The 25894-nt window shown below is 39.3% G+C and overlaps 2 protein-coding genes across 2 annotated transcripts in view; one reads left to right on the top strand and one right to left on the bottom strand.

The window, feature by feature from the left end:
• Positions 1-650: 650 nt before the first annotated feature.
• Positions 651-15726, bottom strand: LOC138007002 (aspartate aminotransferase, cytoplasmic-like). Its single transcript, XM_068853659.1, has 9 exons — positions 15566-15726; positions 15246-15436; positions 12191-12299; positions 9834-9952; positions 9081-9185; positions 6383-6533; positions 6058-6223; positions 3810-3952; positions 651-2429 (listed from the first exon to the last, which is right to left on the bottom strand). Exons 1-9 carry the CDS (start codon positions 15681-15683, stop codon positions 2290-2292), a joined length of 1242 nt encoding a protein of 413 aa, XP_068709760.1. The 5' UTR covers positions 15684-15726; the 3' UTR covers positions 651-2289.
• Positions 15727-15803: 77 nt separating this feature from the next.
• LOC138007001 (charged multivesicular body protein 3-like) overlaps positions 15804-25894 on the top strand; it is a 16365-nt gene continuing 6274 nt past the window's right edge. The window contains exons 1-5 of the mRNA XM_068853658.1: positions 15804-15940; positions 17192-17252; positions 21037-21216; positions 22694-22815; positions 25445-25556. Coding sequence (XP_068709759.1) covers positions 15896-15940; positions 17192-17252; positions 21037-21216; positions 22694-22815; positions 25445-25556 — 520 coding nt within the window. The 5' untranslated portion in view covers positions 15804-15895. The remainder of the gene's footprint in view (positions 15941-17191; positions 17253-21036; positions 21217-22693; positions 22816-25444; positions 25557-25894) is intronic.

Raw genomic sequence — 25894 nt, 5'->3', positions numbered from 1 at the left:
CATCACCTCATTGTGTCACTGGTTCGTCAATAGTTACATTTCCTCACCCTGCCAGCAGAGTCTTTCTTAACTCGACGAGAAAGAAAGGACTCCGCAGAAATCGTGGTACGTCTCTACTGAGTATGCACAAGCCATTGCTGGGAGACACTTTCAAACACAGGCCAAGTTTCGATTGCACTCCTAGACGCCATATTGATTTTCAGACTGAAGGCTCGATTTTGACCTTCGCCTTGTCAAAATATGATGCGAGCGCTGCCTAAACCGCTTGGACCGAAGTGACTAGCCCAGAAACTTGGCTGTGGCGACTTAAAACCTCTCATGCTCGCCCTCTGGTGAGTTTTAGAGACTCTGCTCGCAGGGTGCATTTCCCTTGCTGATGAAACGAATGAAGGGAAAAAGAGATTGGAATCGCTCATAATACAACAGGAAGGGTTGATAAAATGGTTTCTTACTCGTAACTACCTCAATGCCCGGGCAAACGGCTTCAATATTTGTTTCAACACGGCTAAAAGGGGGGAGGGGGGGGGGGGAGGGGAGGGGTTTCAAGATTCCTGTTCAACAAAACTGAACGGATGTTGAATAAAATAAATTAAAGCTGTTTGCCCGAGCCTTCATACAGATGATATTTCTTTAACTAGATAGGCCATTAATCAAATCATAAAAATCATTTATTTCACTAAAAATAGAACTCTGTTTTCTCGTTCGAGAGCCAGAAAAAATTAACACGCTGATAAATATCGAGTACAGGTTTTACACGAGCTATCCCAGCGTGAAGGGAACGGTTGAGACAAGTAGTTTTTCCTTGAGCTTGCCCCCAAGGCCAAAGTCGTCTGTTTCTCAGTCGGCGGAAGTTACAGTGCCACTGATTAACTGTTTGTGAGGAATAATTAATCCAGAGACCATAAAGCTCTTCGGATCCTCTTCATGGGATCAGGATCCACTGTCTATAAACAAAGTCCGTAAGCCGTTGTGATAGCTCTGTGACATCCTTGTTATAAGATAAGATAAGATTGTCATAAGATCACCCAATACCATTTTCATGCATTCACCCCAAAGCAAAAAGCAGACTGCCAACCTCCTCTAAGTTTTCGTTTATTGCTGAAAATAACCTGCGATCAGGCGAACTTTTAGACAGGCGTGAAAAGGTATTTTTTCGCGCCTGTGTAAAGAAATGTACGCCTGATTGCAGGTTACGCTGAAAAAGGCATGATAAATCTGGCATTCACGCCGTTGTGCCTTCTAAAACTATTAACACCAGACTGCACTCGGTGGTAAATCTGTAAAACTTGTTCATCAAAGGAAGAGTTAATCAAGAAAATTGCGGTACCTTACCGTGCGAAAAGAAACTGGATCAACACTTTCACTTGGCTATCGCCCGGGCTACTAATGTACTAAACTCGTCTCTGGGAAAAGGTTTAAAAGCTGGCGTTTTCATAACCAGTTTTAACCATCAACTCACTGCAAAAACGAATCCTGAAATCGCTACACATTTGGCTTCGAAGACCGGGTGAGACAAAAATTGAAACCAGAAGCACATGGGTGTAGTCCCAACAAAAACACCCAATAACCTAATGAGCAAGAGTTCGACTTACAATGTACTTTAGCCATTTATTCGAAAGCGAGAATGAGTGCGAAATCCTTGCGATCGAAATTAACTCTACCGTTGATTGAAAACTGATTTTTGTAAGACCGCAAGACGAAGAAAACAACGATTGATTTTATTTCAGTGGATATTGTCCATGTCAAGATATAGACGTGATATTTGGCCAAGTTTATTTGCGATTTTGTATTGTATAAAGAAAAGCACAGATTATATAAAACCAGCTGACAGAGAACGTTTATGAACGAGGACAACGTTACTTTTTATGAGAAACAAACAATGCTGAAGACGAGTACCGCCATTTTTTTGACTTCCCTTCACATGTTGCAATGCATACTTTTTCTATTTGGAAAATTCCATTACCCCTTCATGACGTCGTGACTGCCGCCGCTCGTAAAGCAGGCACATCTGGGAGGCTTTACAAAGTGAATTTTTACGATAAAAAGAGTGGTGTTGAGCGAACATTTAGGGGTTTTGGACGCATGAAGAGGAAATCGTTAACTTGTTGGGATAAAAACTCTTAATACAAATCGCACATACGTATAGTTTCTCTAGCAAAGTATGACCCAGCACTTAACAAGACCCAACGATTCATGGAATACTTGACCAGTTTGAAACTAGAGGAAGTTGACAGACTGCTTAAATGAGAATAATTCAATTAATGATAAACTAAGGATTATCGAAGCTAATCACAAGCCACTTGTCACAGCTTCGTGAATGGCTTTGGCCACATAATCCACATTGTTTGTGGTGATTCCACAGATGTTGATTCGTCCACTGTTGAGCATATAAATGTGATAGGTCTTGGCTAAAAACTCCACTTGTTTAGCTGTGAAGGAACAAAAAAAAAAAAAAAAGACACGTTGAAAACGGCTTTTTTTTCCGCCCTGTATTTGAAAACTTGAAGAGAAAGACAAGGGACTTGTCTTCGGACCCCTATTTCAATGCCCCGCGCCAATTTTTGGAACAGCTCACGTTCAGCTCTCGGACAGGCAGAATCACTAGATGACTCGAAATTCTCAGTTTGGTGCTCGCGTTTGGTGTTCTTTCCACGACCAGTCATCAAGCAGGCGGTTCCTTTCTTTCTTTTTTCCTTTCTGTTTCTTTTTAAGAATGTACTGATAATTGAGGGATTTAGGGATCAGCTTTGGCAATGTGGTAAGAGCACTCACCTGCCACCAATGTGGCTCGGCTCAACATCATATATGGGCTAAATTTGTTGGTTTTCTGCTCCAGGAGGTTTTTCTCCTTGCAGTTTGGTTTTTTTCCGCTCCCCAGAAAGTAACATTTTATCTGATCTGAAATAGGGGAATCTTTGTTTACATTTTTTGTCTCAGATTAGCATAAGGCTATCGTTTTTTAAGTCCTCAGGAAAGAAAAAAGTACTGAATACTGAAAGTGCATCGCATAATGAGCTATCTCTGAAAATTTGAACGCAACATCTCATAATTATAATCTGCGAGCAATGATACTTTGAAAATTCGAATTTTACAAAGAATACATGGGATCATTACGCTTTCGTCACCCAAGAATTCGTCAGTATTTGATGGCCAATAAGTGGCTCGTTATCAACGTTAAAGGGCTTAACATTTGCGATTTAACTAAGTTGAACTAATTCTTTTACCTTTTGAAGTCAATCTGTAAATAGCACGATACCACCCTGCCAGCAGAGCCTTTCTTAACTCGACGAGAAAGGACTCTGCAGAAATCGTGTTAAGTCTTCATTGAGTATGCGCAACCGTTGCTTGGAGACAGTTTCGACCCAAGTCTCGATCGCACTCCTAGAAGCCATGTTGATTTCGTACTGAAGGATCGATTTCAAAAATACGATGCGTGCGCCGCCTAAACCGCTTTGACCGGATTGACTAACACAAAAACTTGAGCTACGGCGACTTAAAGACTTGACACGATTTCTGCAGAGCCTCTCTCGCTCGCCATCTGGTGAGTCTTAGAGAGGCTTTGCTCGCAGGGTGGCATCATACCTTCTCTGTGAGCAAAAAAATGCAACAAAATGCAACAAAATGTACACATTAACGCCAGCAAAGATTCCCCTATAGTTTCATGTGATTCGAGTGAGTCTTTCAAAATTGGACGAGCACTTTTGCTCCGCGAAATAATATCGGGACTTTAATGAAAAGATTATTGTTACTATACCTTCTACAGTTACTATCATCACAACGTCATCGAAATCATTGATGTATTGACTCACCGTTGAGTCCAGTGAATCCAAACATTCCTTTTTGATTCACAACATGCTCCCATGTTCCAGGCGTCCCTAGTTCTCGAAGCTTGTCATAAAGAAGTTTGCGACACTGGAGGATTCGCCCTGCCATCATCTTTAAGGTCTCTCGCCTGCAATAATCGGACATTGCAAATTTTAACGAGCCAGCAGTACACTTTTAGCGGAAGTGAACGAAAGCTTTATTTTCCATCCCTCAACGAGCACTTATGGCGTGTAGCGTTTCGCAGGGAAACCATCCCTCAAGCTGTTCGGCTTCCACCATGCAGATGTCACTTGACTGTAGTCGCTCGTTCACAGTCGATATCCATCTTTTTCTGGGCCTAACACGTGATTTTTTTATGTCCGATCTCACCCATAGATCACTTGCATGTAAAGCGCATTTGAATACGTTAATAGAAAATGCGCTATATAAATTCATTACCATTGCCATTTACAACGAGGAAAACGCGTATTTCAAATTCTTTGAGCTGCTCGCGCTAATTTCACTGTTCGTTCATGCCTAAAGGGGTTGCTTGACGGTTTCTAGATTAAAACTTTCCCTCCTAAGAATGGCAGTCAATGACGAACCCCTTCGGAACAAAAGTATTAATTAACATCCTAGGTTCATAACACAAAGTAAATTATCGCAAAAGTCATTCCAATGAGTAATTCCACATCTAAGGCATTGTTTCCGTTTCCTGCATCACGGATTTCGGTTGCTTCAATAACAATGAAATTAAATGGACTGACGTGACAGTTTGCCCATGCGCAGAGACGTGAAACTCTCCCCTTAAAGTCCTGTTATTAGTCGAGTTTCGCTTTTTTGTGGTGTATATCTAATGAATCAATTGAAAACACAATTATCTTTGACCGGAACGAGAAAACACTTTGTCTTATTACATATTCAAACGAAAGGACCCCTTTTGCTTAAGAAACTATTTGCAGCTTGCGAGTATTTAAAGTACGGTAGATTTGTGAAAATCCTGTTGTGTGGTGCAGGGCATCTTCATGTGAGCCCGATTGATTGGGCTTGTCCGGTTTCCGAGATCTCACCTTACCTCTAAATGCTTTGTAAAAACTTTGATGTGTTCATATGAGAGGGCGGGCTGGCTCGGTTGCCGCGATCTCGGTTTTTTCAACCGGGATCTCGGTAAGAGGGATGAACATTTTGCCATATGAAATCTTCATCCGGTTACCGGGAGGAAAATAATACAATGCATTTCCGTGATTGAACGGACATTACCGAGTTTTTACTTCTCTTTTCTTTGATAATGAAGCTTGGAATGGTTTCATTTGATAATTAACGTAAAGCCAAAAGAAATTTGAAGTTACTTAAAGAAAGAAAATCGAGAAATTCTCGCCCGGCTTGTTCGTTACATTTCACGCCTGAATGGTCGCGTCACAACTTTTCCAAAATTTTCATCTCGGAAAGCGGGCTGAAAGTCGCCATGTGAACAGAAACCACTTTCATCTCGGTAACCGAGACAGCCCTGGTCAAACGGGATCATGTGAAGAGCCCCTCAAACAGATGTCAAGCGACTTGATATCAGCGACAAACACCTATCTCTCTGCTGTATAACTATATGCATTTGCAAGATCATTCAGCAGGGTTTTCGTTTGAGGCCGGAGGCCGGGCGTTTCGTCCGGTCGTTTCCCATTCCATATCCAGTACTTTGATGCCAATATTTGAGGGGTTTGTTTTAATTTTTATCATGTTTTTTTTTTACTTACTTACTTTTTAAATAGAATTTGAGTGAGCCCCAGCCTTGCCTGGGAAACTGATTCTTGGGTTTCAGAAACAATGGAAACAGTGTTTCTGAGTGTTCTATTTTAAAACTTTCCTGAGGAACATGCCCCCAGACTCCCCTAGGTAGCTCGCGCCAAATCGCAAGGAGCTTTGCGACGCCAAAATATTTTAATGTCACGTTATTATGTTTTTTCCTACCCATATCTCCTGGTGCCGGTTGACGGCGATTTCCTTGTTGCCTGCTGCCCTGTTAATGCCACAATTTTCGTGGTTACCTATCCTCACGTAGCTTACAGTGATGTGGTAAAGGTTATGATCAACCTCATCCCGAGGGTCTCTTTGTCCCACGAGGCGAGAGAGAGACACTGAACACCCTGGGAACGAGGTTGGGTTTTGATGTGAAGATAAACTAATAACAATATCGAAGCAAGATCGTCCACTGATATCTCCAAAGAACATGACGAGTTTCTTTGCGCGATAGTGACTTACCATTCAGTAGTATGAGCTGGATTGTTCAAGATAGTTGAGACTATTCTTGCGCCATGATTGGGTGGATTCGACCACATAGGACGAACGATTGCTTTGAGCTGACTGCGAATACACTGAGCTGTGACGCTATCAGTTGTCACCACACAGAGATTACCACATCTTTCATCTAAAAACGAAAGAAATATACCGATTCTTATTTCAAGAAAGGTCGCCACACAGAAGATTTCAGATTTTCAAAGTTAACAATTCAGGTACAGTTGTACAACTGCGGTCGTTTTTGACCGGTCGAATCTCTCAAAAAATTCAATCAGTTTGAACAACTCACTATAAAGACCAAAGTTCTTGGCAAAGGACTGTGCAATTAGAATTTCAAATCCCTGACTGACAAAGTAACGTGATGCCCAGGCATCCTCATCAGGATCTCCTGTCACAAAACCTTGATAAGCCATGTCAACCAAAGGAAACAGATTTCTCCTCTGAGATAAAATAAACAAAGAACACCAAAAATATTTTAAAAACCTACTATAATAAAATAAATTGCATAGTAGGCTATTGCAGCGCTCTGTGGCTGACGGTACAGGTGGCTTTCACCATTATCGCCCCTACATGTATGTTGGTGGACGAAAACAATAAATCTCTCATTATAGCTCCTTTTGTTCATCTACAATTGTACCAGCATTTTTAGATGGCCCCATTGTGGTCTTTGTTTCTAGAGATTAGTCGTCATTACATTAGGGCATGTATGTACTTTAAGCCTCTTAAACTGTGCGTGTATGAACATTGATTCCTCATGGTGATAAAGATTCATGAGTGTAATTTACAGACATCAAAAAATTGACAAAAATGAAGTGAAGTCCTCAAACCAAGGAACTTCATCATATAATTATTACTGCTTGCTTAGGGTTCTGATTATGGTTTAAAAGGGAAGCAGACACTTTGTGACACATCAGTACACAATAGCGAGACCACCACTGTGCAGCCAGGCAACTGCAAAGTAATGTAACAACAACAACAACAACAATAATAATAATAATAATAATAATAATAATAATAATAATAATAATAATGACTTGATTTAACCCATTGACGTCCAAACCGGCCTAAACCGGCCAGACTTACATGTGGTATTTTACTCTGTCTAACGCCAGACGATATTACTAGTCAATGCAGGCCTTCTGATAGGGTGCGATTAAAAAATGCAAATTATGCGATTTTTTCAGGGCAGATTGTGCGATTAGAAAGGACAATTACGCGATAAATAATGTAAATTATGCGATTTTTTCTCAGCAATTTTAAGCTTGTTTTATAAGGTTTCAGGTTAAGAAAAACACTTTTTTGCTGCCCTAAAGACATTTTGAACACAAAGGAACAGTACGGTAATTATGTATCTCGATCGACATTAGTTGGGATAATTAAAAAAAAATGAGGTCTTCTGCACTACCGGTACACTACGTTAAAAGTTGAAAGGACACAGCTAACATGCCAAATGAATGATCAAGGCGCTTGTCAACCACGAACTTCCGAAGATGGTCAATCACAATATAGGGCCCTACCCCCATTTATATGAGAGAAAATAAGCTGCGGCTTTCTCTGGCAACGGCTTACAGAAGACTCGAATGTTCACCCCGTATAAATGGTACAAAATCTACGTTCACGTCTTTTTCAAGCCGCGGCTTATATTGACCTGGGAATATATATTCGTATAAATAGTTCCTTTTGCGTATTTTGTACCCCGTGGCCAGAGTAAGCCGCGGCTTATTTTCTCTCCCATAAAAGGCCCTAATATTGCACGACGAGAAAAACATCAGTCCATCGTCCACGTGGAGAGTAACTGTGAGGTACTTTCTTCTTCGATCGTGAGCTGTCAGATTGGGAGGAAGGTGGAAATTTCCTTCTTCGTCGAAGAAAAAGCGAGCGTTTTCACAACAAACTTATCCATGAGTAAGTTTTTATCAGTTTTCAACGAAAGAAACTACATTTTGCCGAAAAATTTACAACTTCGCTTATTTTTCACAAATCTCTTCTCTAAGAGAAGGCAACTGTGTCATTTCAGTGGTGTGTATATAAGGGCGTGTTTGTGTTGCACCAATAGAAGGAGACTGGTACCAAGTCCCCGACATGAAAAATAATGCCTTGAACTTCGAATGTTTACGAAATCGAAGATGACAAAGGTTTTTTAGCCTTTTTCCAAGATAAATCATCTTAGAAATGGCGTATTTATGCAGGAATTTCTAAGAAACGTGTTGATTTATGTTTCATTTTATGAATTTTGTGCGTCCTTTTGTGAATTATGCGATTTTTCGTGAATTGTGCGATCGGATGCGATTTGAGGTCGATTGTGCGAAATCGCACCATCGCGTAATATCAGAAGGCCTGTCAATGGGAAGCCCCTGGGAGTCAATGGGTTAATCACACACTGAAAAACTATGTCCCTATTAATTAAGTGCCAATGGATTTAGCACAAGAGCACTAATTGGAGACACTAATGAAATTAACTAAAATCAAATACATTTTAATGGTTTTTGTGGAGAGGGGAAAACTGGAGTACCTGGAGAAAAACCTTTCGGAGCAGAGAAGAGAACCAACAAAGTCAACCTACTGTACATGTGATGCCGAGTCTGGGAATCAAACCCAGCCCACATTAGTGGGAGGAGAGTGCTCTCACCACTACTCCACGGTCCCTGCTCCATCACTAACAGGAAAATCAAACATTAATTTTGATTGAAAAAGTTATGACTTGAAAAAATTGTTCAGGGTTAGACAGGAGGTACTGCATCATGGTAACATTTTTAAGTCTCTTCCAGTAGTTTCAGTAAGTATTGACAGCAGACAAAAAGCATTGGCTACTTTTCCCATTTACTGACCTAAGTTCTTTCAAACCTAAGATTAAAATTCATTTGACAACGACGACAGTCATAGGTTACTCCACTCAAACCAAATTCAAATTTTATTGAAGCCCAAACTCTTCTTAGTTCTAGCTTCTTGATATCGAATGATGTAAAATGCAAAATGCACATGGATACCTTCATAATTTCAGCTATCTTTATCCACTGTTCCTGGCTGGGATCAACTCCGGTGGGATTGTGTGCACATGCGTGAAGCAAAATGATTGAATTCTCGGGAGCACTCTTTAAAACAAAAACAGGCGACAAACCACTTTGCACAGCTCCAGAGAGTTTTCATGCAGCATAACACTATTTAACACTTCCTAAAGAGAATCATATACCCTTAGTTCCAGACAACAAAGGACATTAAACTGCACCTCAACTACCTGGCCCAAGTTTTTGGAAGGGTGGATAGCGCTATCCATCGGATAAACACTAGCAAACCCAATATTATTGAATTATCCAGTGGATCTATAGCACAATCCACCCTTCGAACAACTGGGGTCTGAAATCTTCCAGACCGAAAATACTGGGAAGTTCAACAACTCTGTATGAGAGCACTGTGCAGCACACACCATCAGGGGTTCAAAGACCCAACAATGCAGTAGTAAGAAAGTACTAGTTATAAAGTAATGGTAATAAAGTTAGTACATGTATTTTAAGGCATTATGACACCAACACAGTCACTCAGTCACTGAATACATAGTATTAAAGCTAATGTGAACATGAGTCTGCATGTTCTTCCTTTATTCATCAGGTCAGGCCTTAATTGAGCATAATCTGGTGTTTTAATCCACGTCTTGACCAGAAGAATGACATAGGGTTTCAGAAAACCGAATAGAATCTTATTACTACACAGGTACATGTAAATGTAGTGTTATACGAAAATACCTCCAAATCTGCGCATAGACCATCAAAATCCAATGACTTTGTTGCATTGTCAAAGTAACGGTATTCCTTGATGTTCTCTGCTTCGTATCCAGTGGCTAAAAGCATCTTTTTGTGATTTCCTAGGAAGAAAATCAATACAAGAAGTCTTCTACATGTACAACAGCAAGCAACAATCATTTTTAATAATTATAATAAAATAAAGAGAAGAGTAGACTGAAATAAACAACTCAAAATACAGGTGTGAGAAGTAATAATTTCACAATACTCCTCTGTGAATTTAAAGAGTATCAGTTTAACAAACAGATTCCATGTTGCCGTGCCACTGTTCAGTAATACACAATGGATGACGTCAAAATGTGGTAAGAACAAAAAAAGTGGCCCACGAGGTGGCAGCCAAGGGTGTCACTGATGTTCTTACCACATTCTCATGTCTTTTGTGATCTGTCACTGGACAGACACACAGAAACATGGAATCTTGTTATAAAGAATTAAAAGTTCTTGATGATTACGTCAGCTACGCGCGACTGTCCTCTAATACATCATAGGTGAGAACCAACCAAAATGTGCGCATTATTGAGCTTATTATATAAATGTATGTAGTCATGTACGTTGCTTACTGCCCATCAATGATACTGTATCACCAATACAACTGTGAGCAGTGAGCACACATGTCATGGAGATGGACTGACTTCCTGTCATGAGAGTTTTGCCTTGGTTTTTGTTTGAAAACATTACTATCCTTTTGCACCCTCAAGTTGCTACCCCAAATGCCAAAAACAAAAACTGTTACAATATCAGTGTAGCAACATAAGCCATGAGTTATCAATAACTCATGGCTTATGTTGCTGCACTGATATTGTTTTTGTTTTTGGCATTTGCTTTTGAACACTGCTTTGGGGTTTTCATTAACAAAAGACTTTTGCTTGGCCTTCTACAAGGACAAAAAAAGCACCTAAGAGAGCCACCCTCTATAAGAATTAGAATCCTGTCTAAAATGAAAGGAGATAAAGAACAAAATATTAAGCCTGCTTCCCACTTGTGCTATAAGCGCAAGCACAAGCATACATGTAAGAAAAGACTTGTGGGAATGGGCGTGAAAAAGCCATTATGAACACAAGCTGTTTTTTCCGCTTGTGCAAATCTCATGCTTGTGCATGTTTCACCTCTGGGCACGGACGTGAGATAAGCACAAGCATAAGCCCGATGATTCTACCAATCAGAGACCATTACTGTCAGTTCCTCATCTGCCATTTTGGGATAGTTCCAGAACTTCTCAGACCTTATCCCGCTTGAGTATTGGCTGACTTTCCTTGCTTTTTTCACATGTGAGAACATTGTGTGCTTGTGCTTGTGCTTGTGCTTATTACACAAGTGGGAACTGGGCTATACTGACAGCGTGTTCAAAGCAATCTGCTTAAAAATGTACACTGTGACAATACAACTGATAAATGTGATAACAGCTACAGTAACATTATCAAAACACCCCTTAGACCCCAAAGACCTTTAAGACCCTAAGACTCGAAAAACAAAGAAAGTAACCTAAAACCCTCAATTTGGCTAACCCTACATGTAGGCCGAAAAACCAACTTTACGCCTAGTTAGGCCTAGGGTTAGCCAAATATTATTGAGGATTTTGGGTCACTTTCTTTGTTTTTGAGTCTTAGGGTCTTTGGGGTCCTAGAGGTCTTTGTCTTCAAGACATGGTGACCCCATTATGACATTAATGATGATGATGATGAAAAACTAATTGATGATGGTGGAGCCTTACATGTAAGTAGAGGGAATGTTATATGGGATTAATATTAAACAGCATGTAACCTTTGAAGTATTCATTTGGTGCCCAAAAGACAACCATTTTTTTTCAGATTCATGTCACTCTAAAGAGATTCAAATGACGTGAATTGCAAATCCTAATTTAGTACATTTTAAATACCGGTACACAATGAGAAAATATATATTCATGGAAGCATTTTACATGTAGTTTAGACTATCTTATAATATAGGTACTGTTTGAAGCTTTTATTACAAGTAAAAATGTATGGTATCCCAATAAACAACCCTACCCTGCAGTATGGTTGCAAACAAAACAACAACAAACTTTATTTAAGAACAAGAAATGCAAAAACTTGAACTTAAAACCCGCAGGTAGCAAATGCTAATCAAGGTGGGCTCAAGGAAAGTTATCAAAAAGAGGAAAAGAAATAACAAAAGTTTCAATGAATTTTTTAAGACACCAAGATACACTCTAGAGTTTGCGTGTTAATTGGTTGCATGTTAATTGTGTATCAGATTCCCTTAAATTTTGATCATAATGTTGATTACTTTAAATGCAGTAATTAAAACAAAGTGAAGCTTACCCCAAGTAGGTTTAGACACATAAATGACCTCTGATCCATAAAACTTTTTCAAAAATTGCATTCCAAGGCGAAGACTTCCTGTGCCAGAAATTCCCTGAACCCCACACACCTGTTATTTACAAGAAACATGCTATAATTATAAGTGTCCCATTATTGCGATTGCATCGGCCACATTTTGTTTTTAAGACTTTTAAGACATCGCAAAGACTAGGTTTGTAAAACAAAAGCCATTGAGGAGATCCGTTGATACTGTTGGGCAAATTATCATTATGAAGAGAAGTGACACAATGTGTCCCAATGACCCGTTGTCTGACATTTGCAGACTGCAGACTGCCTACAAATAGCACTCTCTGATAAACATTGTTTAAGTCTAAGCACCCATTTCAAATAGCGCTGATAAACATTATTTAAGTCTAAGAATCCATTTTAAATGGTTAGCTTTCAATAAAAATTAGAATTGTGATTTAGGGTTAGTCTGCAGTCTAGAGTCTGCAGTCTGCAAATGTCAGACACCGCCAATGACCACCCGTATGCTGAGAATTTCCCCTCCTTTTTGAGGGCTCTAAAGAACCACATCATACAAGTCATGTAATTGCAAATAACATTATTATTTACTAATATTGATATCACTTGTTATGAACAATTGTTTTAACACTCTTTTTCTATTGCATCAGTTTCACTCTCTAGAATGGGACTGATACATGTGAAATACATGTAGTGTGCTAGCTACTTTTACAAGCCATTACAGTAGCCATTGCCTACTTTTTCAGAGGCTTCGATCATGCATGTGTGGTGTTTTCTTTTGATAAATAAGACACTTGTTTTGGTCAGTAACTTGTTCTTCTAAATGCATTTTATAGCTTAATGTAAATAAGCAGTTCAGCAAGCCATTGACCCTGTTACTACAATGACATTAATTAAAAAGACTGGATTTAATCACAGGTTGAAGGTTCTTCAAAACGTAATTGCCAAAGGTGATAAAAATATACAAGTCATGTGAGCATTTGCACAGAACAAATCCTTTTACTTTTCCCTTACTGATCAATTGCATATCAATGATATCAGGCTACTGTCTTTTAAAACTGCCTAAGCAGGGCCTGCAAAAAGGCTGCCTGATAGCCCAGGGCTAGTGGAACGACGTTTCAGGCTAGTGCTTCCTTATACATGTAGCGGGTTGCCCGACGGGCAAGCATCAATATTTGAACACAAGTGTGGCATTATTGGGGTTTTTTTTCTGATGCAAACTTCTGAGCAGACATAAGTGTTTAATTAGCAGACAGTTCGAGAGAGAAAAAGAATACAAATCTTTTTGGGGCTTGCTCCTCAGAGACTTCAGCTAGTAAGATGAAATTACAGCTTGCCCAAGGGGCAAGATGATGCTTGGAATTTCGTCTCATCCTACCAAGGGCAAGTGGGTTTATAAGAGTGGCAATCATTTTTTTTTTCTTTTAAGAAACTTAAGGACGTTCGCGCCCAAAACGTTCCCACGTACAGATTTTTTTAAAACTTGCCACGCAGAAAGGTAATGACCTACTTTTGCCAAAAAGGCAAAAAAAATGGGGGTCACCGTGCTTGTTTTCGAGATCATGAGGTGCAGTTTTAGAAGATTGCATTACTTTACGACGATCTTAGCTTACAACTGTCAGCAATAAAAAAACTACATTAGTGAAATTTAGATCAGGTAAGCGTACTCAGTTCAACATAACTAATATAACTAAATTAACCTTTGCAGCTGATGTCTTTTTCTGAGGTGAAATAGACCTTGAAAAACGAGACATATTAGTCTAAGAAAGAAAACTTCGGTCGCACGAGAGCATAAAAGGCCAAATATTTGTAACTTCTCACGTACAGATTTTTTTTGTTTTTTGTTAAAATGGACAAAATCAAGAAAGGAAGTGATCTACGGAAAGAAAAATGGGGGTCACCGAGCATTCAAGAGAGTAAAATCGCTGCGAAGTTCTCAAAGCGATTGTTTATTCGCACTGTCACGCCATTGCGTGACATTTCCGAGAAGACCTGGGTCCACAGCTATCCCATGATGCCACATACTTTCGCGTTCTATTCTTGTGGAAAATTTTTGCGCCTTTAGCATCGTGTTTACCTGCATGGTCTGCGATGAATGACGTGTGCGTGACATGCGCGAAAAAATGCGCAGTAGCAATGGGCGCGAACGTCCTTAAGGAAGTTCGAGGACATGTATATGACTCGGCCCAAATTTTACACAGTCAGTTATGTATTATTTAAAACACACTTTGCCAAAAATGGAAAAAAAAAAAAGCAAAAAGTACGATCATATTACTTGATAAAATGGAAACTGTATACAAGGAAAAGTCAAAGTGGAGAAGCTTGATTTTAAAGGAGAGGAGACCCTGGATACCATGTTATTCATACAAAACAATTATCATAATTTGTCATGGCCTGGGATGCTCCTGTTTGCAGTCTCATCCCACGTTTACGAATAAATGTTAATGATTAGCATAATGATTTCATTATCAAATTAGATTTTACAATAATCATTATGAATATTTAATACTTCCTTATTACACGTAATTTTTTTTATTCTGACCAAGACAAGCTTAAAATGCAGGTCGGAAAAGCAGTACCCACAAAGATTTTGTGTCATTACAGATACACGAATTAGAGTTTAGACTTTGTCTTCAAGGTACATTACTTAATCGATTTGTGACACCAATCGTTAATATTTACAGCGTAATTATCGGAGGAGCACCGTGTCTTCAATATGACTGTACAAGCCGCAGACTTTAAAGCTTACAATGTATAAGTGAACACAAAAATAATTTGGCCATACTGTAGCCTTAGAGAGTCTAAAGGATTATCACAGTTTAAAAACGACCTTTAAAGAGGCTGTTTCCATTTCCAGGGTGATCCTTCTGCTTGTCACGAGCCACGCGATGCAATGAAACCATGGCAGATGTTGAATAAATTATTGTGCAAATACATGTGACTGTTTACTTTTTATAACATTTTTAGCCTTCAATCTCCAAAAGACCTGATAGAATCCCAGCCTTTCAAGTGAAAGACTGTGTATACATACCCTGTTCTCCACTATAGCGGGACTGTCCGGTCCTAGAGCAAGTTTACAGGCAGCATCTGTGAATAACTTCAGACCATCAATCGGCAAGTACTCATGGTTCAAAATTTTGTCTGCGATTTCGTCAGCGAGCTGTTTTTCCACGTTCTTAACAACATCCAAGACCATCGGCTTTCCACTGTCGTCTCGATATGCTATAAAAACATGACGAAAGATGGAAAATCGGGTATAAATTGTAAATTATATCACAAACTGTGAGATTGACCATAATCGGTGGGATTCAGTATATCTCCACTGATTCCTCGACATAATTAAAAATTTACCTCCTATTCCCAAGTTGACTTTCTGAGGATGTTTATCATCATTATAGTTTTGATTAACATGAAAAACATGATCAGTTGGGACAAGGGGTACGTCCTTAAATATCGAAATCCCTGGCATCGTTGTGCAATAGACTAAATCCGTCGCAGATACCTAGAACCCAGAGTCCTTCGATCGTCCCGAGTCTGTCCGAAATTCGACCGAAGTATTATCGACATGATCATGACGTCATAACATGTATACAACATTGCACATTGCAAGGAGAGTCGCATCAAGAAGAAGAGATTAATCCGTTCCTCATGTAATCAAATTTATGGTATCAGAATTTAACAATGGGATTGTTTGGGAAAACTCCTCAAAAGACGCCGAAGGAGCAGGTCTGTTTGATTTATTTTGTACTTGTAGCAATGATTATTCGTAGGCTATAAAGTTCCACCTACGAACTGAAATTTAGAATTTTTGGCACAAAGCTCAATTAAGTTTCTTTAGTTTGATAAACTTTTCAGTTTTTATGTGAGTAAGTTTAATGAAGCCATACGGAACTTGGGAGACTTTTAGGGGACCATCTATCTATCTACATGTACCATCCATCTTCATCTGATCATAATCGTTAGTTGCACTAATATTTGGTATGAAGGGAAACATTTGGAGGTGGTGACCCAAGGTCACTTTGTCTAAATACCTGCAGCTGTGGGCCATAAGTCATCAAATATCAAATATCATAATCTGCCAGAAGCACATGGGAGTAACTGCAGAACACCCTGCCATTTTGAAGCTGCACCTCTGAACAGGCTGGATACGCGGATACGCAGTCGAAAGTACCACCCCTCCCCAAGTAAACTTCTAAGTAGTATGTTGTGAAGTGGATACGCGGATACGCGGATACGCAGTGGAAAATACCACTCCTCCCCAAGTAGACTTCTTGGTATATTGTAAAGTTGATACTCGGATACGCAGATACGCAGTCGAAAATACCACTCCTCCCCAAGTAAACTTCTAAGTATATTGTGAAGTGGATACGTGGATACGCGGATACGCAGTCGAAAATACCACTCCTCCACAAGTAAACCTCTAGGTATATTGTGAAGTGGATACGTGGATACGCAGTCGAAAATACCACCCCTCCCCAAGTAAACTTCTAAGTATATTGTGAAGTGGATACGTGGATATGCGGATATGCAGTCGAAAATACCACCCCTCCCCAAGTAAACTTCAAGGTATATTGTGGATTGTTCCTTTAGGAATCATCCCATACAGTACATGTACAATGTATTTGTGAAAGCAGTCACCCAGTTTCCCATTTTGCATTATCAATGCCTTTGATGTGATGTAGTTACAGGTACCAACTACCAAAAATGTTACAAGCACTGCATGTTTCAGATAATCATCATTCATCGTTGTCTCAACCCATTCACTTGTCAGGCATCCATGGCCAGGAATTGCCCCCAGTTGACAAGTAAAATTGTCTGGCATTAGACAGAGTAATCTGTTAAGTCAGTCACTCGCAGGAGTCAGTGGGTTAAAATGACATAGCCTTAATGTTGTTTTAATATCCTGTGCTGTAAAAGCCATCAAGTACTCACTGTGAGCATATACATCGTATGACTTCATTTGTTACTGTTGTGCAGGTTCAGGAATGGTGTAGAGGTCTTAGGAAAGAAAGCAGAAATCTGGACAGACAAATAAGAGGTTAACTTTAAGTCTTGATGTGCAGTGTTTGTAATGAAATTAATGTCATCATAATTATTATTATTATACATTGGTGTCACCAGCTCGATTTTGATTGGCTATAAGCACGCAGCTAATTCTTGCTTGCTCTGTTTCTCTTATGTCATACCTACAAACGATAGATTTTATACAATGTATATGTAGAATTGACGTCATACCTACAGACAATAGTTTTACGCATGCAGAAGTGACGTCACCTAACACACTAACCAGCTGTTTGATCAGTTTTGTCATGGCAGAGCTCAGCTCAGGAATATGCGTAATAAAACAATTATTGAATTCTGTTTTCGCATGTTAGCGATAATTATCAAGGCTCCAGTTTGTGTTATCCGCCTCAGCCTTCGGCTTCAGCAGATAACACAAACTTTGGCCTTGATAATTATTGCTAACATGCTCAACCTCATCCAATGGAAGGACAGCAGTAATGAATAATATTGTGTGGTTATAAGTTACAGTGAATACTAAAAATATTATTATTGTTATGGCTGTACAATACCAATAGTTATTATTGCTGGAAGTATGACCTGTAATTGCTGCTGCAGTGAGTGAGCTTGAAGTGAACAAATGAGGCAGTTCTCTGATCGGGAGAAGAACACATTTTTCTTTGAAATGTAGGGGATTGTGTTCAAGAGGCGCAAGGAATTGTAGTTATGCATGAATGGAGGAATTACGATGCGTGGTATGATCTTGTTTAAACAGCCGAAGATTAGAGGCGGCTCTGTTTTTTATTTCCCTTCTCCGTTCCTCAAACTTTTGAAGGTTTCACTGGCATGCAACAAAAAATAAATTTGAAATCATTGAATGAAAAACGCCAAGAACTTCGAATATTTTTTATGGGGAACAAATCTTTTAACCAGTCCTCTCCAATTCTCAAGCCTGTGCGGTACATGGTTTCTGAGTTATTTTTTGTAGAAGCGTTTCATGAAACTTTACAGAAATGTTCATATGGAGAAGCCATGTGGTCCACCAATATGCATATGGTGGCTGGTAATCAATAAAAACTTCTGGGGTTCACTTTGCGATGAAAGCGCTTACTTTTGATGCTCGTGAGATGAAATGAACACATCTCCTAATGTACTTGAAAGGCTCAAACTGCTGAAATTTATGGATAGGCATCTTTTTTCAGCCAAATACATGTAGCTGTGTATTATGGTGTCACGCAAGGTGACAATTATTTGGAAATTCAAAATGCTTTATTTTCGAAATGAAAGACGTCATGGAACTGGAAACTTGAAAAAGATTTATCTCTAGGTCATCTTCAACCTCCTTTAATAGATAAAAATTCAGAATGCCTTGCGATTTTGATTTTAGAATTTTTAGCCATTTGTGAAAACCATCTATTGTTTTCTTTCTTCTTTTGAGTGGGCTCAAGAAGGAGGTCCAGTTGGAGGTCCAGTTTTGGGGTCCTTGTTTTGTATTGTCCCTGCTCAAAACCTATTATCCATTATACAGTCCCATACGTTTGCATATAACTAGTGAAATTGTGTTATGTGGTTTCCTATTAAGGACATTCCCGCCCTTTGCTACTGCGCATTTTTTCGCGCATGTCACGCACACGTCATGCACCGCAGACCACGCAGGTAAACACGATGCTAAAGGCGCAAAAAGTTTCCAGAAGAATGGAACGTGAAAGTATGTGGCATCATGGGATAGCTGTGGACCCAGGTCTTCTCGGAAATGTCACGCAATGGCGTGACATTGCAAATAGACAATCGCTTTGAGAACTTCGCAGCCATTTTACTCTCTTGAATGCTCGGTGACCCCCATTTTTCTTTCCGTAGATTACTTCCTTTCTTAATTTTCTCCATTTTAACAAAAACAAAAAAAATCTCTGCACGAGAAGTTACAATTATTTGGCCTTTTATGCTCTCGTGCGACCGAAGCTTTCTTTCTTAGACTAATATGTATCGTTGTTCAAGGTCTATTTCACCTCAGAAAAAGACATCAGCAGCAAAGGTTAACTTAGTTATATTAGTTATGTTGAACTGAGTACGTTAACCTGATCTAAATTTCACTAATGTAGCTTTTTTATTGCCGACAGTTGTAAGCTAAGATCGTCTTAAAGTAATGCAATCTTCTAAAAATGCACCTCATGATCTCGAAAATGAGCATGGTGACCCCCCATTTTTTTTGCCTTTTTGGCAAAAGTAGATCATTACCTTTCTGCATGGCAAGTTTTAAAACAATCTGTACGTGCGAACGTCCTTAAGAAAAGGACAGGTGCTTTAGGTTGAGAAGACAAGGTCAAAAAATAAGTTATACCCCTAGCCAACAACCATTCCTCACTCCATTTGAATATTATTTTTACTAGTGAGATAATTTGTTGTTCTCAGGGGATGAAAATTTTCACTGGCATTCTGCCCTTATTTCTATTAAAAAACTGAAAACCTGTTATCTAAGTAACAAAGCCTGCAAAATTAATATTTACAACGTGCTAACAAAGGATTTTCATTGACAGAATTTATCTGGTCAATATCTGTCAAATGATACACTACCTTTTGGAAAAGGTAATTTCTTGTAAGGAAAGAAGCCAGCACTATTTGCATATTTGTATAACATGTACAAAAAGCCTGTCCCCTGTGTTGGCACTAATACTGTAGTTTTATTGTGAAAATTTACTGCCCTGTAAAGTTAAGTTAACCATTTCATTTGCAAGATCGAAACATTCATTCTCCTACCTCATAAAACCATAGATTTCTTTGTTGGGTAGTCATGAGAATTTGTTTTTATATCAAGATCACACCTCTTATAGACTTAAGCAGATAATAATCTTCATTCTCAGCACCTACATGTATTTGACTGACATTTCGTTGAAATTACGTATGAGGAGAATTTACATACTGGTCACCCCTGGAAGTCAACAGGCTAAGGGTGAAATGAACAGTGGTTCTCCTAATCGGCTCCCACAGTCTAACTCTTGATCGGAGCCTTCTGCACAAAAGTTTTGCAACTGCATGATCTGAGTTGTTTTGCAAATTAATTTTATTGCAACTTTCATTGTGATTTATAAAAAAAATCTTTAGCGGGGTTGTCTGTCAGCCATCTGTCATTTTACTCTTTAGTTGGCAATCTGACAGCCGCACTTGCATCCAGAAATGCACGCCCAATTTTTATATCCAACACAAGTGTCCCTTTAAGTATAAGGCCGTTTTCTGTTCCTGTTCTAGCGATGACGCACATGTATTAAAAGGGTTAGCATTATTATATATATACAAGTGTATCTTGTGGAGTTAAATGCAACCCTGTTCATCTTTACTTGAGAAGTGGAACTTCCAGGGTCCTAGGGAACTTTATCAGTAATTGCCTGTATTCCAAGACCTTCTCCCATCCCCCATATGCCCTCTATCCGAGAAATTCCTCGTCATTTCATAAAATAGAGAAACGCCAGTTACACTTACAGTAACATGTTGCTCAGATTTTTGAAAAGCAGTGCGGTTTTTTATCATAATTTGTCATATTTGATATGCATTATAATATTATTATATTCAGTTGTCCATACATGATGTATATCTATTATGGCAAAATGTATTTGAAATAAGAAAAGGCCTGAAACTGAACTAATCATTATCTAAAGTAAAACCGCTTGATACCCCCCCCCCCCCCCCCTAAATCCGCCCCTGTACTACGTGCATTTTTGGACATGATTATCTGGAGAGCCAAAAGTCAATTAAGGGAACTGTTCACTCCTACTCATTCCACAGTGTGCATGTAATAGTGTTAATATAAAAAAAGAACTTTCTTTCAGCCATTCAAAGAGAAGAAGAAAAAGCAAAAGCTACCTTGAGAGATGCAGCAAAAAAGGGACAGAAAGATGTTTTGCCTATTCTTGCAAAAGAAATAGTCAGGTCAAAAAAGGCTGTCAGCAAAATATATGCATCAAAGGCTCAACTGAATTCTGTAGAAATGGGCATGAAAAACCAATTGGGTGAGTTATGTCATTAATAATGCCTTAAAGCCAAGGAGAAGTAAATGGCACAGTTGGTTATTAGTGCAGGGCCTCTGTGCAAGATGTCCCGAGTTCGATCCCCTAGTACCGGTAACGTCACATCCTTGCTTCGACTTCTTTCCATTCTGTGTAGCTTCAGGTAGCTTTAACGGAGCACTGAAGATGGATAGAGTGAGGTAAAATGAGTGCACCGTCGGCTTCCTGGGAGTTACCCTCTAGGGGGTAAAGGAACGTCCGGTATTAACTAAGGTGTACCTTTACCTCTATATACCACAAACTTTACAGATGACTTTATTAATACTCGTCAATCTGTGTTTTCACACTTACAACACTTTACTTACCTGCAAATTGTTTTACATAAAGAGTACGAGATACATTGACTTTTTGAAAAACTTGTTTTGTAAAAGATGTAAAGGCTTTTATAGTTATCCAGCTAGTTCACAGGCACCCCACTTTTAATAATCTGAAAGGAACAATTCAAACTTTAATAGAAACATGATTAAGAACCCTAGCTGGCAAGAAACAACCAGTTGGTTAAAGCGTGGTAGAATTGAATCCGGGACAACCGGAAACCACTCCAAATCAGGGGCCCGTTTCTCGAATGTCCCGAAACTTTACGGGCCATTTTCGGGTGTCACATTTCCTTTTGTATCTCAACGGAGAGAATTTAAGTCGTCAAACTCTACAGTCCTTTTTTCTTTTTGTTACCTTAAAAACATGTTAAAAGATCGGTTTTCCAAAACAAGCGGTTGGCAGTCTCGCAAATGGCCTTTCGGGCCCGAAAAGTTTTCGGGACTTTCGAGAAACAGGCACCAGAGTTTAGCACGGGATTTGAACCCGGGGAAGCCGCATGCAAACCCAACTCTCTAACAACTGGATCACGCCGCCTCCTGTGCATTGTGCATTCTGTGACGGCTGGGCAAATTTTCGTTACGTAAACGGTCGTTGCCATTTGGACGACACTTAGAACAATTTTCACTATTAAGTTTGTCCTTTGCAAATGATGAAAAAAATGCTCAATCTAAGACTAAATTAGGCCCATTTTAAACGCCGAATCTAATGCAAATGAGCGAAAACAATAGATTTTTTTCTCATTTGCATTAGATTCGGCACATGTAAAATGCGACGTTTAAAACGGGCCTTATCAGCGTATATCACTGAGAATTTAGAAGAAAAAAAAACTTTGGGGAAAAGTTTAGGGAAAAAAATTAGAAAAAAATGAACTTGAGTTGGATAATAGACATCGAACTCGATTCAATGGCTGAGGAGCGAACGCACGTAACCACTACACTACCAAGACAACCACTCCAAACATCGCAATTTTAAAGTCTATTAAATGAATTATCCCTAATAACTTATTGAAAGCTAACTGTAACCGAATAAAACTCTTGGTTACTAAGAAATGGCATCGATCGTTCACGAAACGGAAATTAGCGATGGTTCCTTTCCAAAACAGGAGTTCTCCGCATGGCTGGTGCACTGGAAAAAAGCACAGAAGTGATGAGAACTATGCAACAGTTGGTCAAAGTGCCAGAAATTCAGGCCACAATGCAGGAAATGTCAAAAGAAATGATGAAGGTACCAGTAATATAATTAAGAACTTTAAGGCAAAATGGTAATACTGGACAACACCCTCAGTAAATATATCATGCATCCATGTATAATAAGCAAGGTTCAGCCATGTCATTCACATTTTTGTTCAGTGAAAATAGTATTCAAGAATGGTTGTACAGTCACTAATATCTTGTACAAATGTGTTTTCAAGGCTACAGTGAATAAGAATAATTTTGTTGCAATTCGTACAAAATTGTGTTTCTGCTGTGATGCCCAGACAGCGAACCTAAATGGAATGGAAAAATCTTTCTACAGCATATCCGGCAATGAAAGGAAAACTCAAAAGGGTGTTATCAAATATTCAAAGAAATCGGGAAAAGCTGGAGAGCAAATGTGAAACAATTTACTATATCAAAAACGTCACTCATGCTAATATTAGTTACATGTACCTGAAGACTGTCTTGGTTTAATTCATCTACACTGTATGGATTGATTTGTATAGGGAATCACGTGGGGCCAAGTAAAATTAAAGATTAATGATCTGAAAATACGTGTGATTAAATCACACGTATTTTCAGAAGTTGCAAAAATTGCCCGTGAGCGTCAATGAACTGTAAAACGCACGAATCAGCTGTCGAGTGAATGAAAGTGTATTTTTGTATAACATTGCGAAAGCAATGAAACCAACCCTGCTTTAAAATAGTAACAACATTTATTACATGAAAATAATGAAAGTAATTTTGCCTGGGGCAATTACCAAAATTGATGAAAAATGCCCTCTGTCTCTGCCAATCAGCATTTGGTAATTTTGCCCTCTATGTTGTAATAGCGTTTGCTGCACTTTTGACAATTTTGCGGATGCCAACAGGGAAACTGCAATATTTGGTATCCGTCACTCAGACTTCTAAAGCGAAGCTGAAAGTAGCCGATAGTTGAGCCAAACCATCTGAAGAGTTCTGCATTTTCCTGGTTCATCAAGCACTTTGGTTTGACGATTCCCAAACTGAAATGAAAAGTTGGAAATACGATTTCAGTCAGTACAGTAGTTGTAGTTGAGCAACTCGGGGGCGGATCCAGGATTTTTCTTGAATTGTAGGCAACCGAGAACGTGTGACAGATTTGTACGTAATAAGCGCGGAGCAAACGTCAGCACCTCAGCTAGTCAAACTGGTTTTCTACTGTACAAATATCATGTCGAAAAACCAATGATTTTGACCAGGAGTTCTTTTCAGAGCTCAAAGAACCCCTGGTCCAACCCTTGCTAGTACATATTTTGTTTGGTTGCGCTATTTGTAGACAGAGACGGAGACGACAAGAACTTTTCTCTGCAAATGAACGGGAAACTTTTGTGGGAATGGCGGAGGTTAGACGGAAGTTTAAGGAAACTGTTTTCGATCCTCCAAGCAAACCTACGCGTCTTTGGATATGCACTGGAGGAAACAGCCTTTGATCGCTTCTCTCATTTATTGAACGTCAGGACAAAAACGAGACCGGGCTTCCTCTACGCGAATGAGGTCTGGATCAGGACTTTCGAAGTCCTCTTTCATATCTCTTCTGGCAAGTGGGCTTTTGGTTCCCAAGTGTTTTTACTGGAAGAGTACCCCTGCCACTTAACCATGAATACAGGCTTGCCGTTTTGGATCCTTTTGGCGACTATAGATTCAGCTTAAAATACACCAAGAACCTCGAGTTTTGGATCACTTATTGCCCCGGCTCGTGGAATTAAGACGCTACAGTCAAGGCTCTTGTAATAGGGCTTTGGTGGACGACAACGCTTCTCCATGTTAACAGCACTGAGTGTGGTTGCAATTTGAAGGTCAATGGAGTATTTATGATGTTAAACGATGCGACAAAATTCAAACCCCGGCCGGCCTTGTTTTTAAGCTCTGAAAACTTACCCGCTGCTAAGATCATTCGCATGAAAACAAACTGAAAAGTCCAAAGTATCCAAAAATATAATCAAAATGAGAAAATAGTTGCCATTCTTTCTCATTTGTCGCTTCCTTGGGCTCTCTACGCTCGCTCGAACGACTGTATTATCCCAGAATCGTCACAAACCCTCGCTCGTGCAAAATTTGTGTCGAGAAGTTAAGACATTTTTGCCGTATACAGGACGCGCATTTACCCTTTGATTTCACAATCGTTATAGTTCTTCGGTCGCATCAAGGTGGTTGATAAGTTAACGGTGGTTAACTTCCTAATTGCAAATGATCAAACAAGGATATGTTGTTATGTTACTTTACTGAACGAAATCAATCCAAACTTATGCATTACATAATTAAAGTAACAAACCTTGTATCTTTTTGTCTCGTTTACAGGTATTGCGCGCAAATGTCTGATTTTAGTGAACAAAAGAGAAAATAGCAGGCAGTGTCCATTGTTTGTATTGCCCGCCAACTACATACTAATGCGCATTGGCACGCGTGCATAGCAACCAATGAAATACATTCTTCTTTCGCGTCTATTAATAATAACGAGCAATATGACAGTCCTGGGACGTTTCTTGAACTGTAAGTAAATGTCCCGAGAAAAATAGGCATTCTGCCCGATGGAATATGTGTACTGGTCTCGTGCGTTTTCTGTACAGTAACTAATACAGATTGATAATAATGTAACATTAATTTCATGTTTGCTGTGCTTGCGCTGCTTCCAGGCAGGAATAATAGAAGAGATGTTAGAAGACACATTTGAGTCAATGGAAGATGATGACTTGGAGGAAATTGCGCAAGAAGAAGTTGACAAAATTTTGTTTGAAGTGACAAAAGGTGAAAATACACTGTACACGTACAGTAGGTTCTCAAATGGCTGTATCATTTGTATGAAAAAAACCGTTTGCTTTGTTGAGAAAACAAATGAAAGGATTAACTTTCAGAGAAAAAAAAGGAGTACTTGTTAAGGTGAAGTTTCCCCTATACAGCTTATCTTTGAAGGTTTAGTGCTAAATGGAAATTGTGATCCTCGAACTTACATGGACAATAGACCTCTTTACCGATACGGCGGCCAGTTTGATTTCTATTGTTTCGAATAGCTATTATGGGATGCCCAGGGGGGGGGGGGGGGGGGGCAAACACACATTAATTTGTCCCCTGAGCATCCCATAATG

This window comes from Montipora foliosa, chromosome 6 (assembly GCF_036669935.1).
Source record: "Montipora foliosa isolate CH-2021 chromosome 6, ASM3666993v2, whole genome shotgun sequence".
NCBI classification, from domain to species: Eukaryota; Metazoa; Cnidaria; class Anthozoa; order Scleractinia; family Acroporidae; genus Montipora; species Montipora foliosa.
Note: the sequence above shows the minus strand (reverse complement) of the source record. Positions and strands in the feature narration are given on the sequence as shown.

Excerpts from the sequence above, each read along its gene's own strand:
- LOC138007002 (XM_068853659.1), bottom strand. The coding sequence starts at position 15,683 with ATGCCAGGGATTTCGATATTTAAGGACGTACCCCTTGTCCCAACTGAT. Across the intron at positions 9,953-12,190 it reads TGTGTCTAAACCTACTTGGG|GAAATCACAAAAAGATGCTT; the intron begins GTAAGCTTCACT and ends TTTTCTTCCTAG. Across the intron at positions 2,430-3,809 it reads TGGATTCACTGGACTCAACG|CTAAACAAGTGGAGTTTTTA; the intron begins GTGAGTCAATAC and ends GTTCCTTCACAG.